The sequence below is a fragment of the Anopheles gambiae genome, chromosome X (genome assembly GCF_943734735.2).
Source record: "Anopheles gambiae chromosome X, idAnoGambNW_F1_1, whole genome shotgun sequence".
NCBI classification, from domain to species: domain Eukaryota; kingdom Metazoa; phylum Arthropoda; class Insecta; order Diptera; family Culicidae; genus Anopheles; species Anopheles gambiae.
Window position 1 is genome coordinate 982,894 of NC_064600.1, and position 16,641 is coordinate 999,534.

General features: G+C 47.9%; 2 protein-coding genes across 8 annotated transcripts in view; both read left to right on the top strand.

Moving 5' to 3' along the window:
* On the top strand, positions 1-8,570 carry LOC4576053 (mediator of RNA polymerase II transcription subunit 12). Of its 5 annotated transcripts, none has more exons than XM_061649447.1 (5): positions 1-435; positions 3,353-4,947; positions 5,563-5,583; positions 5,982-6,094; positions 6,624-8,570. In XM_061649447.1, exons 1-5 carry the CDS (start codon positions 419-421, stop codon positions 6,897-6,899), a joined length of 2,022 nt encoding a protein of 673 aa, XP_061505431.1. In that variant the 5' UTR covers positions 1-418; the 3' UTR covers positions 6,900-8,570. The 5 variants fall into 5 exon arrangements, with proteins under 5 accessions (XP_061505431.1, XP_061505440.1, XP_061505427.1 ...); XM_061649456.1 differs by having other exon boundaries at positions 3,356-4,947; XM_061649443.1 differs by lacking the exon at positions 1-435 and having other exon boundaries at positions 3,297-4,947.
* Positions 8,571-14,047: 5,477 nt separating this feature from the next.
* Positions 14,048-16,641, top strand: part of LOC3289605 (neurogenic protein mastermind) — a 9,833-nt gene continuing 7,239 nt past the window's right edge. Inside the window, exon 1 of one of the 3 annotated variants that reach the window (XM_061662909.1) lies at positions 14,048-15,400. In XM_061662909.1, the coding sequence (XP_061518893.1) occupies positions 15,357-15,400 (44 nt within the window). In that variant the 5' untranslated portion in view covers positions 14,048-15,356. The remainder of the gene's footprint in view (positions 15,401-16,641) is intronic. The other 2 variants (XM_061662899.1, XM_061662920.1) reach the window with 2 other exon arrangements.

The following is a 16,641-nucleotide window of genomic DNA, read 5'->3' on the forward strand; positions in this document are numbered from 1 at the left end:
GTCATCCGCTCTGTGGCCTGTGTAAACCTTGCGCAAACGCTCTCATTCGGGCGCACGACGCAAGAAGAAGAAAAAACACGCACACACACACCGACACACACCGACACACACGGGGACGAGCTGTGCACGCACACATCGCACCAGCAAACCCAGGAGGGGGACCGCATTCGACGGTGGATGGTTCGTCAGTTTTTCACGCTCGCAGGCACCCTCCAAACCGCGAGAGTGTGTCAGGCAGGCCACTCTATTTGCAAACATTCGCGCATTGATAAAACAAGTGTGTGTCGTCGTCGTCGTTCGTTCCGTTTGCCGTCATCGTACGTGAGGATATTATAGCCCGTGTGTGGTGCCGCACGGTGTGTGAACACGGGGCTGCTGCTGAACACGGAAAAACGAAAAGCGCTGCAACCAACTCTCGATGGAACATGACTTCAGGTACAGGTGATTCGTTGCGGGGGTGGCTGTGTGTCTGTGTATGTGTGTGCGTGTGAGTGTGTGCGCGTTTGATGGGGAGGGGGGGGGGGGACTTGCTGGAAAACTGGATTTCGCACGCACGCACAGAGTTTTTCTTTTCGCACCCCCGCCCACCTTCCACACCAACCTCCCCCCCCTACCCTACCGAACAGAACCTATCTACTCTGCTCTGCTCTGCTCTGGGTCCCCGCAACATTGCCAAATGCATTAAAAATTTCCCAACACCCTGCTCCTCTTCTCACCTCCCCCCCCCTCCCTTCAAACCATTCGCGTGTATGTTTCTGTGTGCGCTACTGTGTGTGTGTGTGTATGTGTGGCTGTTCAGGTGCAAAAGGCGATGAAACAACCAGAAGGAACGAAGCGCTGTTTGTGTATGTGTGTCTGTGTGTGTGTGTGTGTGTCGATGAAAATTTGTTGATGGAAAAACGCGTAGTGGAAAAACTGTCGCGAGAACAATTTGAAACATTTCATACCAGCGTAGTGGTTGGATGGGGAGGGGGAGGCGGGGGGGGTTATTTTCCCTTGTTGTTTTCGCGGTGACCGATGTGGGTAGGTGAGAGAAGTTTTTCCCGTTTTTCTTTCCTACCACAACCGGACAACGGCACCCGTGTGTGTATGTGTGTGTGTGTGTGCGTGCGTGTTTGTTTCCTTGCTGTATGCGTGCGTGCATGCGTGTGTGTGTTTGTGTGTGAGTGTGTGTGCGAGTGTTTCATCCGGAAATGGTACGGCTGGAGGGGCTTTTCTGGATCTTTTTTTCTTCTTCTCTCGCTTTGCTTTTCTCTTTCTCTCTCTCTCTCTATTACTCTCTCTCTCAGGCAGGTTAATTTAGCTATTCAGGGTTTTTTTGTGTGTGCTTTGCTCTTCCTTCCCCCCACAATGGCACCACTCGTCTCGTTTCCCGCGGTTGTGTGCTAAGTGCGGAAAAGCGCACGAGAAAGAGAGAGAGAGAGAGGGAGAGAGTGAAAAAAAACGAAGAAGGTGGTTTTAATAATACAAAAGAAAAGAGAAAAAAAACCCCGCGACCCTTTCTTTGCGGCCAACAGCGGGTAGGGAAATACGGGAGCCATTTTCCTTCGTGCTTCATCCTTTGCACGTGTGTGTGTGTGTGTGTGGGAAGTTTTTTTTTTCACTTTTTCTGTTTTTGCTTCTTCTTCCTTCGGCGCAACTTGGGTGGGAAAAGAAGTGCGGGAGGGGAGAGATAAGGCTGGAAGGATTCGCCAGGCGTGCAGCACGCACGCACACATACAAAGCCACAGACACAAACAGTGAGTGATTGCATACTTGCAGGCGCGCGCTGCGAACGTTCGAAACACCAAAAAAAAAAAAACAAAAAACAAAAAAACCAAAAAGTACGCCGAAGTGAAACCAGCCCTCGAGGAAAATACATCATACACCGCCACCACCACCACCACCACCACCCTGTGCCTCTCCAATCATCCTGTTCAAACAATTTTTTGGACCGCCGTGTGTGTGTGTGTGTGTGTAACTATTCCGAAAAAAAACTTTTCAATCAACAAAGTTTTCCTCCTGCTGGTGCTGTGTGTGTTTGTGTCCGAATGTGTCTGTGTGTGTGTGTGTGTGTTTTTTTTCCATTTTTCCCTCACTTCGCTTTCCCGCTGCCAGTTAAGAAGGCACTGTGTGCGTGTGTGTGTGTGTGTGTGTGTGTCTCGCTCCTCTAACATTATAACCCCCCTTCACCCCCACCCCCCCTTTCCCCTTCATTCGTGAAAATTGGGTTGCCCAAAGGGAGCAGAAGCAGCAGGGTTTGAATTATTAAAAGCAAAATGATGATGATCGCACACACAAACACAAACGTGCGCGCGCGCGCGCACTTACTCACACACACACACGCGCGCGCGCGTGCACAAACACGTTTCAAAACAGAAAAACAACAAACACACGCAGCGCTAGAGCAATGTGTGTGCGGGAAGGATTATATCATAAGTTTGGGGCACGTTTTTTGTTTTGTTTTAATGAAACATTCATCCTTTTTTGAAGGGGGTCCTGGGGTCCGGGGGGACGAGGGTGAGAGTGAGAGAGCACGATAGTGAGAGAGGTAAGGGCCACTGCAAAGATGGATACGCATTGCCAAACGCGTGATGGAGCTCAAGGAGCAGGGGATGAGAAGGAGGAAGAGGATGGAAGTGGAGGGGGGAGGGGCCCTTACCTACACAGTGTTTAGAGTTCGGGAAGGGGTAGAGGAAGGTGGAGGGGAATGAATGATGGTGGTCTATCTTGTTAAGAGGGGAGGGTGGGGGCGCGAAGGGAAGTCATGCGTACGTGAGTTGCTGTGTGTGTGTGTGTGGTTGCGTGTGAAAGTAGTAAAATAACTGACGAAGAAACCCTCCACAGTAGGAGAGCAGGAAAAGCGAGGAAAAAGGGCAAGACGAGCAAAAAGAAGAAACGAGTAGGAGGAGGAAAGGGAAGAGGAAGGGAGGTAGACAGGGAGTGTTTTTATATTGCATCAGGATGAGCTATTTTAGTACGTCATAGCTGGAGAACGTTTTTTTCCCTTTTCTTATTTGTAACACAGACAACAACAAATAGAAAAGTGTGCCCGAGTGTGTGACAGTTTTGTTAATATTTTCTCTCTCTCTCTCTCTCTCTCTCTCTCTCTCTCTCTCTTCTTCTCTCTGTTTTTCCTGCTCTGTGTGTGTGTTTCTGGTACTCATACTCTATTTTTGTTTGCTTCATCTTCTTCTTTCTTCCCCATCGTTTGCGGTCCTTACCCACAACTCCCCCCCCGCCCCCCCCCCCCCCATCCACCGAAAACTCCCTCTATGCTCTCCCATACGCATCCTCTCCGCTCCCCAACAATGCAGACCGCTGAACAGTACACGATGGAGCAATGCAATAACGATCGTCCTTGTGTTATCAGTAGTGGAAACTTTTTTCCCCAGAATTCCAAGAGCAGCGCGAAACAGCAGCAGCAGCAGCAACACACACAGGCAATCAGCAAGCATCTAACGCAAAAGGATGACCCGCACCTGCACAGCCCGCACCACCAGGACCAGTCGTCGCTCGGCGAGATCGAGGTGATTCTGGTGCAGCAGCACAAACAGGACGCCCTATCGGTGATCATCCATCCGCAGGAGAGCATGCAGCAGATCAACATGTGCCTGGGCAGCCAGAACCCGGGCTCGGTCGACTCGATGATGTCGTCCGACTTTCAGACGCTCTCGCCGATGCACGACCGGGACTCGCCGGTCAGCCTCAACACGAACACCTCGTACGCGACGCTCACGCCGCTGCAGCCGCTGCCCCCCATCTCGACCATGTCGGACAAGTTCGCGTACTCGATCGGGGGCAACATCTGCGAGGCGTTCCCGGGCATCAACAGCGGCGCGGTGGGCGTCAACATCGAGATCAACTCGTGCTACAACCTGGAGAAGCTGGGCGTCATCCACTCGCCGGTGCATCTGAGCGCGGTGCAGGAGCTGTCGCCGGACGGCGGGGATGTGGTGCACTCGCACCACCATCAACAGCAGCACCAGCAGCAGCAGCAGCAGCAGCAGCAGCAGCACCAGCAGCACCAGCAGCAACAGCAGCACCAGCAGCACCATCACCACCATCACCATCATCCGGACGTGCTGCAGGAGAAGGGGCACGGGCTGAAGGAGCACGGGCTGAAGGAGCATCTGGCGGGCGGACCGGACAAGGACCCGACGCTACAGGACGCCGACATCAAGGGCGGCGGCGGGGGTGGTGGTGGTGGCGCCGGCACCGGCGATCCGTGCATACTGGTGCGCGGCTCGCCCGGCCTGGACGATCGGTTCCTCGGGTCGGGGAAGGAGCTGGTGGTGCGGCACCATCCGAAGGACGACGGGGAGCAGTTTAGCGGCACAGTGCAATACCTGGAACATCCGAACGGGTCGGACGTGGTGCTACACGGCACCGGCAACGGCACCGGACCCGGCGGAGGTGATAGTAGCGGCGGCGGGGGAGGCGGAGGCGGCGGCAGTAGTGGCGGCATCCTGACAGGCAAGGAGCACCACCAGTCGGTGTTTCTTAACAAGTCTTTCAGTTCAAAAACCAACATAAGCGACCTTAACCTGTGTAAAGAGATTGTTATCGACGACGTGTACGAGGAGTCGGAGCTGGACCACGTGAAGCTGGAGGAGAAGAAGCTGGAGGAATCGTGCAATCAACCATTGACCAATGGCGGCGGGGCCGCCGCCGGCAAGAGCGGGTCGTGCGTGTCGCTCGGCGACGTCGGCTGCCTGAACGGGGACCTGGAGGAGATCAACACGAAGGAGCTGGCGCACCGGATCAGCTCCGAGCTGAAGCGGTACAGCATCCCGCAGGCGATCTTCGCCCAGCGGGTCCTCTGCCGGTCCCAGGGCACCCTGTCCGATCTGCTGCGGAACCCGAAACCGTGGTCGAAGCTCAAGTCGGGCCGCGAAACGTTCCGCCGGATGTACAAATGGATACAGGAGCCGGAATATCAGCGAATGTCTGCACTCAGGCTCGCAGGTACCGATCCTTTCCCTGTGTGTTGGTGTGTTTGTGTGTGTGTGTGCGTGTGTTTGGATATGTTTTTGCCCGCACGCTCACTTTTGATTTCTCTTAATTTGCTCTCTTCCTTTTTGGAGCTAGCACATCTGCTCTAGTCCAGTACCTGTTGCGTAGAATTATGTATTTATCTATTTATTTATTTATTTGTTTTTATTATTTACTGCGTAAGCGCACCATCGAGTAAACTGCCCGAAACGTGATAAACCACTTTAATGTTTGTTTTCTTTTGTTCTTTCTTTTTTGTTTCGTTTCCTTCTCGCTGTTTGCCTTTCTTCTGTGCCCTTCTTTGCTACCTGAGTTTTTGTTCCACATTCGTGTTTTTCACTTGCATTGAAGTCGTTTGTTGTCGCACTTTTGGTTTGTCAGTTTTTCCTTCTTCTTTTGGTTTTTTTTTGTTTGTAACATTTCGCTACACTCGTTACTCGTTCGTGCTAGTCGTGTTTTCGTGTGTTGTTGTTTTGTTTTGAATCTCTGTAATCTGCCAAACTTGCCGGAAAGAGGGATGACAAATGGATGGTTAACCTTGTGTGATTTTTTTTTCTCTCTCTCTCTCTCTCTTTTCTCCCTTTCAAGCAACTCAATCGGCGAAACCAGGTTATTGCTCTTTTTCATTGTTTCCTTTACTATTTCGATGTACTATCCCTAGCGATGCTGCTTTGAAAAGCAAAAAAAAAAAACGAAAAAAACTAGTATACCTGCAACACTTCCTACGCCAACATTTCCATACCAACATTCCTTTTTCCTCCTGTATGATATGCTCGATTCTCTAACACGTTTTTATTAACCAACTTTCTTCACTCATATTTATTTCTCTACGCTTGCCATGAACAACGTCTACTACTCGTACTACTACCACTACTACCACTACCTTGGATAACATCAAACTGGTTGGATTGTGTTCGGTTGTGTATCTCTCTGTGTGTGTGTGTGTGCTCGCGTTTGGGGGCGCGTTCGGTGGCCCGTTTTCGCCAACTACTAACACCTACTAACAGTTAACTCTAAGAAGCCCGAAGAGCCCGAAAACCACGTCATGATGGGACACACGAAAAAACCTCGACTAGTCTTTACAGATCTGCAGAGAAGGACCCTTCAGGCAATTTTCAAAGTATGACATTTTTCTATCCGTGTTGTAGCCATTTGCGTGTGTGTGTGTGTATGTGTTTTTCTTTTTTTTTGTATGATTTCTTCCACTTTTTGGTTCGATTCGCTCGTGGATTTTGTTTCGCGTGATGCGTTTTGTTGTGTTTATGTTTGTCTTTTTTTTTTTGTTGACTTCATATAGATCACTTTATGCACTTCATAGTCGCTAATGGTCGCACCAGTGTATGCGTACGTATGAAGGGTGCCAATTGCCCAATACTCTCATATCCACTGGTTCAAAAAAAAAAGCGGACGACACGAAAAACAATTGTGATTTATAGTGTTTGCTTTGGTTTATCTCTTTTGTGTGATATTATTTGTATTTTGTCACCTTCCATTGGCTCCATTCAACCATGTGTTTCCATTATCAAACAATAATATTTTGCCCGGGTGAGCTAAAAAGGCAGAACGCAGTGCCAAAAAAAAAAAACAAAAACAAAACAAAACAAAAACCCCAATGATGCCAAACTGCACGATTGTGTGAACCTTTGCAGGAAACTAAGCGGCCTTCAAAGGAGATGCAAGTTACTATCGCTCGTCAGCTGGGACTGGAGCCCACGACGGTCGGGAACTTTTTCATGAACGCACGGCGACGCTCGATGGACAAATGGAAGGACGAGTCGATGAAGGGTCGGAGCAGCAGTAGTGACAATGTTATACTAGAGCACCTGAAGGACGATTCGTCCGACGAGAACCTGGGCTACGATAGTGCGTTCGTGTCCGGCGACGGCCCGCTGGAGCACAACTATCAACAGCACGTTCTCAACTAATGCAAAAAAAACAAACAAGCAAAGTAAAAAAAAACTTAAATCAATTCCCTTATTTAATTTATAAATTAACTAGAGAAAAAGAAAAAAACAACAACAAAGGAAACAACACTAAAGCAAAGACAAAGCAAAGTCACGACTAAGATTTAGTAGAAACAAGAAGAAAGAAGAAAAAAAAAACAAAATAAAACAACCCCTCTCTCCTCCCAGGCGTTAAGCAATAGACGCTTGTGTAACCACTAAGCTAATGGTTAAGAGTTGGAACACGGTAGCGATGGTAGTGAAAGAGTTAGAGAGGTAGAGATAGAAAGAGAGAATAAAAAAGATAGAAAGAAAGATAGAAGAGGGAGAAAGAGAGAGAGAGCAAGAGCGGCAAAGAAATGCTAGATAAAGCAAATCAAACACAAGAAAGATAGCAAACATACAAACAAACAAAATGAACAAAAACAAGCAGCTAACTCAAATAACAATAAAACAGACAAACACACACACAAACATACATAAACACATGGAAAACACACACAAGGGTGAATAAAACTGAAAAAGGGGGGAAAACATAAAAAGGAACACGAAAACCACACACCAAACCGTAACCAAGGCACTCGACAACACGCATACCAACAGCAACAACAAACAAACAAACAAACAAAAAGGATACACTTTATGCCAGAAGTAATTGCAAACAACATTATGTAGAATTATTCAGAGTAATTGGACAAGTAAAAGCGAACTATATTGTACGGTGCAAATTGGCGAAACAAATAAGTAAAGCGGTAGGCAATGCGCAATCCTTACGATATCTGCAATCTGGGTCTGAGCGGAGGCTGAGAGCGAACGCGCGCGAAAATCCAGCAAAAGGGACAGCGGAAGCGAAGAAGGCGAAAATAATGCGGTCTTACAAAAAGAGAAACAAAAAATGGAAGAAGAAGTATAACAAAACAAACAAAAAATACCATCGTAGGTGTGTGCTATCCCAAAGCAAGCTTGTGAGATAATATCGTATGAATTTTTGCGGTTTTGATTTGCTGAATTAAAGGACGGTAATGAATTGTTTCCCCCATTTTGTTTCGTTTCGATCTACGCCGTATGAAAACAAAAAAAAAAAAGCAAGGTAATATATGGCGGGAACGGTAGTTGAAAAATCGTATATGAGCACTTTACGTCAAAACAGTACATTCCTCTAGCTTTACACGACACTCATACGAGAGGGAAGAGAAAAAAAACTCACACAAACACACACACATACTATATTACGTTACGTGATAGATTGGCTTATTTCAAAGGAAAGAAAATACACACACACAGCAACACTAAAAACACAGCAAACGAACACAACTAATAATTAAATGCCTCCTGTAGTTTGGCTCACTCTCGAAAAGAAAAGCTACCGGAAATCGGAACCTAGCAGAACACAGACATAAACAGAGCAAATACAACAACAATAACACACACACACACATACACGAACAAATAGAAGAAAAAACCTGCAATATGTAACTCAGCAAACAACAAACTAGGAGTAGAGATTAAAAAAAAAAACAAAAACAAAACAACAAAAAACAAAGCAAACCAGCAGAATGATTCCAAAAATTGTACATGTACTGTAAAATTGAATGCCGTATCATTAAATGATTTCAAACAAATAGAGAAGAAAATGAAAACACCTCCCCTGTATCTAGCCTTTAGCAAATAATTTCGTTGTGTTTTGTTGTATTGTTGGCATGCTGAAATTGTACGAATATTAGTGCTATCTTATTATTTGAATCTGCAATCAACCCTGTCCGTTCTTACTTTGATCTATTTGGAGGTTCATATTTGTGCGGACTTTTTGGAGTCGGTATGTCCTCGTGAGATCGGTGATTTCTGGGGTTAGACGAGGCTGCTGGTGTTCTTGAGAAAATGTTACACAGTATTACGGTAAGATGGTTGCGGGACATGCCAGAGGATGACCAATGGATAGTGTGTACGGTATGTGGGTCGACTTGTCCCAAAAGATTGAAGGATATCTGAAAACTATCGATAAGTCTATCAATGGCTAGGTCTTGCGATGTTTCTTTTTTTCGTCAAAGTCTACCTTGATTTATGGTTTTGATAGTCGTGAGATGTATTTGTACAAGATAATGAAATGCAAATGTTGTGGGGAATCTAATATACTGGCGGAAAAGAGTTCCTATACGGGCCCCGTCGTTGAGGATCTGTTTGATACACCAAGATCTCGACAAACTCAGTTTAGGTATCTCGACAAACAACGCGTTTGCATCCTTCACTCGGATGTCCCAAGGCTCGTGCCTATAGAGGACCACCGGGGGAGTCAGCATGTGATATTCTTGCGATCTCGAAGTTTTCTGGGTCTCAGAAGTTGTTGGAGATCATTGGATTTCGTTGTTCTGATCGTTCCAATTAAGCATAACTTTTCTGCCGCCCAGTAGAACCCTACCACGGGCAAACATTCCTTCAGGTAGCTAATTCCGATTCAATCTGGTGTACGTTTGACACATCTTCGATGTTGTCTTGTTGATGATATCGATGTCATCCATGCAATTGGAGAGATTGGTAGAAGATCGTGGCACGGATGTCGTTGTCTAGCCCCGCGCTTTGTATGCCATCTTCCAAGACGATGTTGAAGAGCAGACAGGAGCAGACAGGTCACACCATCCCTTACACCTGTGTGAGGTTCGAACGATTTGGATATCATATTGGATACTCTTACGTTGCTCTACCATCACTGCATGGTGGCCTTTAATAGTACTTACACTCGTGTGCTATTCTTATCGTTCTAATTTGAATCGGTTACATCAACGACACCTCTTTAAAACATTGTCACGTTCTTACCAGAGTTAGAACCCATGACTGAGATTGTGTTTAAGTTTCCAAGTTAAATATCCTAAACGACTATTGACAAATAGTTTGATCCAACTTCATTCAGCTGGATTGCAACAGACATACTAGTCCACATTTGTACCAGTTCTTCTTGATACCTTGGAACTACTAGGGCTTGAAGATTCGATTATCGAGCAGAGAAAAACTGAGTAGGAGTTTAAGTTTCAGACACAGGAAGAACGTTTAATTTCAATCTTAACCATTCAATGAGTTGCGCAAAACTGAAATCTGTACGAACACTATTATGACCAGTACGACTACCATAGTTATCCCTTCCGTTAATACCCCCCAGGGGAGCAGAAATTTACCTTCCGGTAGCTCGTGAAAGCTTTCGTGGACCAAGACCTACCGCTCCTAGTAGTCCAAAGAGGAAGCGTGGCTAGGAGCACAGGCTTTTTTGTTGTGCAGGTCTTTTCTCTATAGCACATCGCAGTTGCGGTGACACAGACCAAAGTGTAACTAACGGTTACTAGCCAACTGGCAAACTAAGTGTTTCGAACAGATGTGACATCTACGTTCTCAGGACATGGAACATGTAAAAAAAACAACCTCCTCATGAGTGTCAGTTTGAAAACAAACGTCCAAACTGGCTTTCAGCTTTGTGTAATTGGCCACACTTGTTCGTGCCCTTTCCTTATTGTATGGCATAAAATGAATAGATAAAGCTATATACACATGCTTTCCTAACCATCCTCCCAGCAATCCTTTCGTTTTGAAGTAATGAAACAGCAGCACAAAAGGCGTCCAATAAAAAAGAGGCCTTACATCGAGCCACCCTATACCACTGTCACAGTGCCGCTGCTGACACCGTCTGTCAAAGGGTTTGGTTGGTGTGCTTTTGTGTGTGTGTGTGTGTGTGCCTGTGCTTGGGGGTTTGTGCGTTTGCGCCACCCATAAGTGTGTGCCCGCTCCTCGTGAGTGTATGTGTGCGTGTGTACGCGTGTATTCCGTGTTCCTTGTGACATACGTTCCAGGCCGTCGCGTTCGACTGTCACTTTCGCCGCCGCGGCACACGCAGGAGAGCAAAACAAAAGCAGGCGCACACAGGTGAAAAAAGCAATCACCATCACGGACACGGCAATAGAAGATAAAAAAGAAAAAAAAAACAGTCAAACATACACACATAGTCCCAGAGACAGAGACCACACGGGAGAGAGGTAGTGATTGACCCCGGGAATTGTTGTACCGAGTGTGGCGAGCGTGCATAGGTTTCGTGCGTGAAAGATTGCGCGAAGCCGTCACAAAAGTGCCCGTGGAAATTTTATATGTGTGTGTGTGTTTTTAAGCTGTGTATGTGCGTGTGTGTGATATTTACAATCCCTCTTTCCCCGCTTGCACGTCCATTCCATTAAAGAGGAACAATTGATCGTGTCACGGTTTTGTTTTTTTTTGTTCATTGTGCCGTGACTCGCGTCCCATCTGCTGCACACACCGTCAAACGTTCGACGCGCTAGCATATTGTTTTCCTTTTTCCCCGTTCGTGCACGTGCTCGATCTCTGTGTGCGTGTGTGCTTTCTTATTAGCTTTGAAAAGTGATTGTTTTGTTGAAAAAAAATAAAAAATAAAAATAAAATAAATAAAAACACTTTTACGGCGGTCTTGCTTTCTGTGCCGCCAATTGCACCTTCTCCTCTCTCTCTCTCACTCATACACACACGGTATCCATCCCCTGTTTTTGATTGTGTGTTCTCCAGTAACCCACCCCGATTGTGTGTGTGTGTGTGTGTGGGGATGAGAGGGGTGGTGTAAAAAAAAAAAACAACAAATATTTAATTCCGCCCGTCCGGTTTCTTCGTGCTTAGCGGAAGCTGTTGACGGCAAACAAAAGAAAAAAGAGCGCGACCGTCGCGACCTCCCTCTGCGCGTGTTTGTGTGTGTGTGTAGTGTGACCTGTGCCTGATAAACGCGGCGCGTCGATCATCATCGCCCGTCGTGTCACCATTAAACTCGCAGCACAATCACGCTCAAGCTCCTCCAATCGCTGTGCGTGTTTTGCTCCACAATCAAACAAGAGAAACAAGAGGCGTTTGACGCACACACACACAGACACAGACACACGCACACATCGTGGCTGTCACGGCGGGCCCAACTGCAACTGCACCCGGCTGGTGAAGCGGCCTGAAGTCCCTCAGGGGACCTGGGAAGAAGGCGAGGAATTCGAGGATTTCTGGTGCGGCCGTACAGCACGGCGAAGGTTAGTAGCATGTTGTTCCTTTTTTGTTGTTTTTTTTTTGTATACTTCTGGCTTCCTTCTGCTTCCTCCAACGGGGGAGGCCCTTCGTCCAGCAAAACATTCCCCCTTTCCTCTCGCTCCCACTCCTGCCAATGAACTCAGGCCGGGGAGGATCTGATTGCAGTGTGTGCTTCAATTGCGCTGTGTGCAAGTGCAATTGTTATGAGATTGACGGGGTAAAGGGAAAGGGTGGACGAGGTACCACTACCACGTAAAGAATCTAGATGAGTGCGCGCGCGTGTGTGTGTGTGTGGGAGGGTGCAAGGAGGATGCATGCTTGCTTGCATCTTCATCTTGCTGCAGACAATAGACGCTGTGATTGAGCTACGAATACACGCACGCACGTGAAACAAACAGCTATGGCTGTGTGTGTGTGTGTATGTGTGAAAAGGCAAGCGGCTTGCGGCACACAACACACTGCACGAGAAAGTGCATATGCAAAAGTGCAAATGCGAATGTACTTCTGTTCCATCACCCCCTACCTCCCACTTCTTCACCTCCCCCCCCCCCCCCCCCCCCCTCTCACTCCACACTTTGACAACCGCCAACGGAGCGAACGACAAAACACACACACACACACACGAGGGACAAGAGTAATTTAAATATATTCCTCCCCCACTCCACCCCCCCTCCTCCCACCCCTAGGTCGTAAAACCGCGAACCCACCCGGGGGCTGTTTTTCTTTACTTGCATCGCGGTATATGGATCGATCACTCCAACAAAGCCTCCCTCCCCCCCCCCCCTTTCCAACCCCCTCCACCCCCTTCAAGCGTAAAGTAACACGCGCTCCGTGTGTCGTCTTGCAAGGTACGATGCAACGGGAGATGCAACGGAAGATGAAAGAGGCAGTCGCGCGCACTCTATGTATAGAATAATGCGCATTACGCTTGCAGGCAGCGTAGAACAACGGTGAGCTAAAAAAAAAACAAAATAAAAATAAAAAAGAAGAAAAAAAAGGGTTCAAAAGTAAGAGACGAACCGGAAAAGAAAAATGGAGCAGAAGGGAAAACATGTGCACAAACAAATGGAGGGGGTCTGTGCGGAGCGGGGCAGGCTCGTGGGGTGCGGTAAAACCATCCCCACGGATGGACAGCGAGCGCAATCTTGTGTCGCAGGTCGACACAACGGTTTTGAACATTCTCCAATCTGCCGTTCGTCGCTTGCTGTGCAATTGCAAACAATTTTTGTATTTTTCCTCTCTTTCTCTTTTATCTATTGCTTCTGTTTGTTTTTTTTTGGTGGGATAATATTAGACGAAACTCCTCTAAAGCCGAGACTTTTTCTTCCGAGCCGGCTTTTCGTCCCAAAATAAGGGGGGGGGGGGGGGGTCAGCTAAAACGCTGTTAACCCTTTGCTAGCTGTTTGCTGCTTGCCTGCTTGCAAGATTGGCATTGTGTGTCGATATTTATTACACATAAAACTAGAGGAGTGGGAGGAAGACAAGAAAGGGGGGTGGGGTGGATTTCTTAAGGAGTCCATTTGTTCTCTCGCTCGTCCTGTTCGCTACGCGGTTGCCGCGCCCGGGCCGCACGGCGGAAAGGCATTCTGCTCGTGATGCAATTATTAAACAACTTTCGTCATGTGTATGAATTTCTTTTCACACCATACCGCTCTCGCTCGCACTCGCTGTCTCTCTCTCTCTCTCTCTCTCTCTCTCTCTTTCTCGCGCGCCGAGGTATGGTAAGGAAAGGACAGGGCAAGGTGTGGGGGTGAGCAAGTTGAAGGGTTGAAACGGGAAGGCAATAAACGATCGCAACGACGACGACGACGTTGTCCGAGCCCGAAGATAGTTTATGCTAGCCCACACATCCCTTCCCTTGCCCCTCAGTGCCCTCAGAACAGACGCCCAACCCATTGTACGAGCCGCATATATACACACAAACACACACACACACACACATTTATATTATATTCACGATGCACGCTGGGCAAGCGCATGACCCTGACCGGGGTGCGCGCGGGATCCAGCGGCGGGCGAGGAGGGCGCAAGGAGCCATGCGTGGGGCGCGAGCAGGAGTCGTGGGAGGGTGGCCAGCAGAAGCAGCAGCCAGACGGTGGTACACACGGTGCACACGGGCAAAGACGCGTCGTCGCTTCATTTCTTCGCTAACTTCGTGCGGAAGAACAACGCGTTGTCGTCTTTTCCTGCTGTGTTTGTTGCCGTTGTTGCTGGTGCTGCTGCTGCCGCCGCCGCCTACTGCCGCTGCCGCTGCTGCTGCTGCCGCCGCCGCTGCTGCTGCTCTGGTGCGCCTGTCGTGTGTGTGTGTGTTTGTGTGTGTATGTGTGTGTGTGTGTGTGCTACAAAGAAAAAAAGTCGCGGTTTTTTTGGTTTGTTGCGCGAACTGGTTCCTCAAACCTTGCCGGGTGTTTTTGTGCGTTGTGTCTGTGAGCGGGCGTGCTGTGCGTGCGTGCGTGTGTGGGTGCGGTGCGTCCGTGTGCCGTTGCCAGAGCGCGGAGGGAGGAGGGTTTGCCCTAACCCTCGGCCCTAGCTGCACAATTCGGCCTGTGTGTACGTTTTTGCTCTCTTTCTCTCTCTCTCTCTCTCTATCTCTCTCTCCGTCTGCTCTTGCGAAAGCGTAAGCGGTGCGGTTGCCAGTCGAGGGGCAGAAGGGAGCCGGTGGCTAGTTAAAGGGGTAAATCTAGAAAATCAAAAGAAAAGCCCCGAAAGCGTAACAGGATTGGCAACAACAGGAAAAAAATGCAATAAGAAAACTCAACATATTTTTGCTAATTCTAATAGAGCCCTTTTCATGAGCAGAATTTTGAACAAAATTCGCCTTATCCCCATTCCAACGGCAAAACTGATCGGTGAAACTGTAATTTAACAATCTCCCCCTCCCTTGGCCATAAACTGAAGGCTCCGTTGCTCCATTCTTGTCTCAAAAATAAAAACTGCGACCGTCCGTTTGCGCGATCGCTGACAAGCGATGAGGACAGTTTACTAGAGCGACCAAAATTCGAAAGAGACCCCTCTCTCTCTCTCTCTCTCTCTCTCCCCTGTACCATTCTTCCCTGCAATTGGCCAATCGACAAAAAAGAAAGTTAATTAAAAAGTTTAATCCAAATTTAACCAGAATCAGTTGAAAAAGCAATTAAAAACAAAATAGTCCAAAAACGACAGGCACAGCAGCGCGTCGCACCGCACACGACAAACAAACAGAGGAGAAAAGATAAGAAGAAAAAGATACCGGAAGAAAAGTAAAAGCGCACGCCGTGTGCTGCTCGTCACCAACAACAAAAAAAAGCAGAAGAAGAAGAAAAATAAGAAGAAGAAGAAGAAAAGAAAAGTAACCGAAGAAGAAAAGGAAAAAAGAAAAAGAGAAAACAAGGGCGAAAGAAAGCGAAAATGTTCTCGATTGAATCCATTTTAAAGTCTCAAATCTCACAGAGGTAGTGTAGCACGTCCCTGGTTCCGTTCCAGCGCACCAACAGGATATGTTTTTTGTGTTTCAAAGCCGTCGAGCAAACTTGATGAGGAAACTGGTGGCCCCGGGGCGGGTCATGATTAGTATTGCCGTTTTGCTAAAGTTTCCAACGACCAAAGAAGCAATCGAACGCTGTCGAGGTGAGGAAACCACATCAACAACAACAACAACAACAACAACAACCAACAACAAGCAAAACCAATAAAACAACAGCAACAACAACAACTATAACAAAATGGGATAATCAAACCGACAAAAACTAGCAGCAATGAGCAACAGCAGAGCTCAAACAAACAAGCAAAATGAAAAAGCAATGGGAACTCTGAACTCGGAAGAAGTTGGGGGGGGGGGGGGAAACTACAGAAGAACAGAATGAGCAGAAGAACAATAAGAAGATGAAAAAAGAAGAAGACAAGAACAAGAGGCAAATTAGTGCAAAAGAAGAACAATAAGAAAAAGAAGAAAAACGTGTTGTGGAGGGAAAGAGGGGGGGGGGGGGGTGGGAGGGTGGAGTCATTTGCATTTGGAAATCTCGGGCGTCCCTGGGTCTCTTACGCGGGGCACTAGGGATCCCGGCCAGTTGGGCCATTCTGGCGAACCAAGAAAACCAAGCAAAAAAAAAGGAAAATTTGCTTGTTTTTTTTTCTATTTTTTCTTCTTCTTCTTCCTCCCATGCGAGCACTATGCCCCGTTCGGTCGTTTCTCCCGGGCAGTAGGATGGAAGGGACGGTGGGCGGGTCGAACAGGACGAAACCGTAAACCTAAGAGGGTGGTGAGGTGGGAGGGAGTTGGGTTAAGAAAGGCGGCCCACCCAAGAAAGTCGCCCGCATTACACGCGCGCGCGATGCACGAAACGAAGCGGTTAGTTGTTTAATAGCAACTACCAGGGCCGAGGGCGTAGTGGCTGTATATGTATCCTGTGTGCCGTGGTGAACCACGGCACAAGGGGAAATATATTGAAAATGCAGGGAGAGGGGTTTGGAGGAGAGGGCAGCTGATTCGAGCGAAGTGGGTTGTGGGTGGCCTAAGAATGCGTTCCGGCATCGGCGCAGTCCCGGCGTGTACGTGTGTGTGTGTGTGTGTCAGTCGCTGCCTCAGTAGCGAGACGTGGGGGGGGGGTGGGTGAGTGGGTGGGAAAAACTGTCGATTTTCCCGCACTAGCCTAGTGCGAGCCTTTCCTTGCCTGGGCAGAACTTGTTGGTGCGG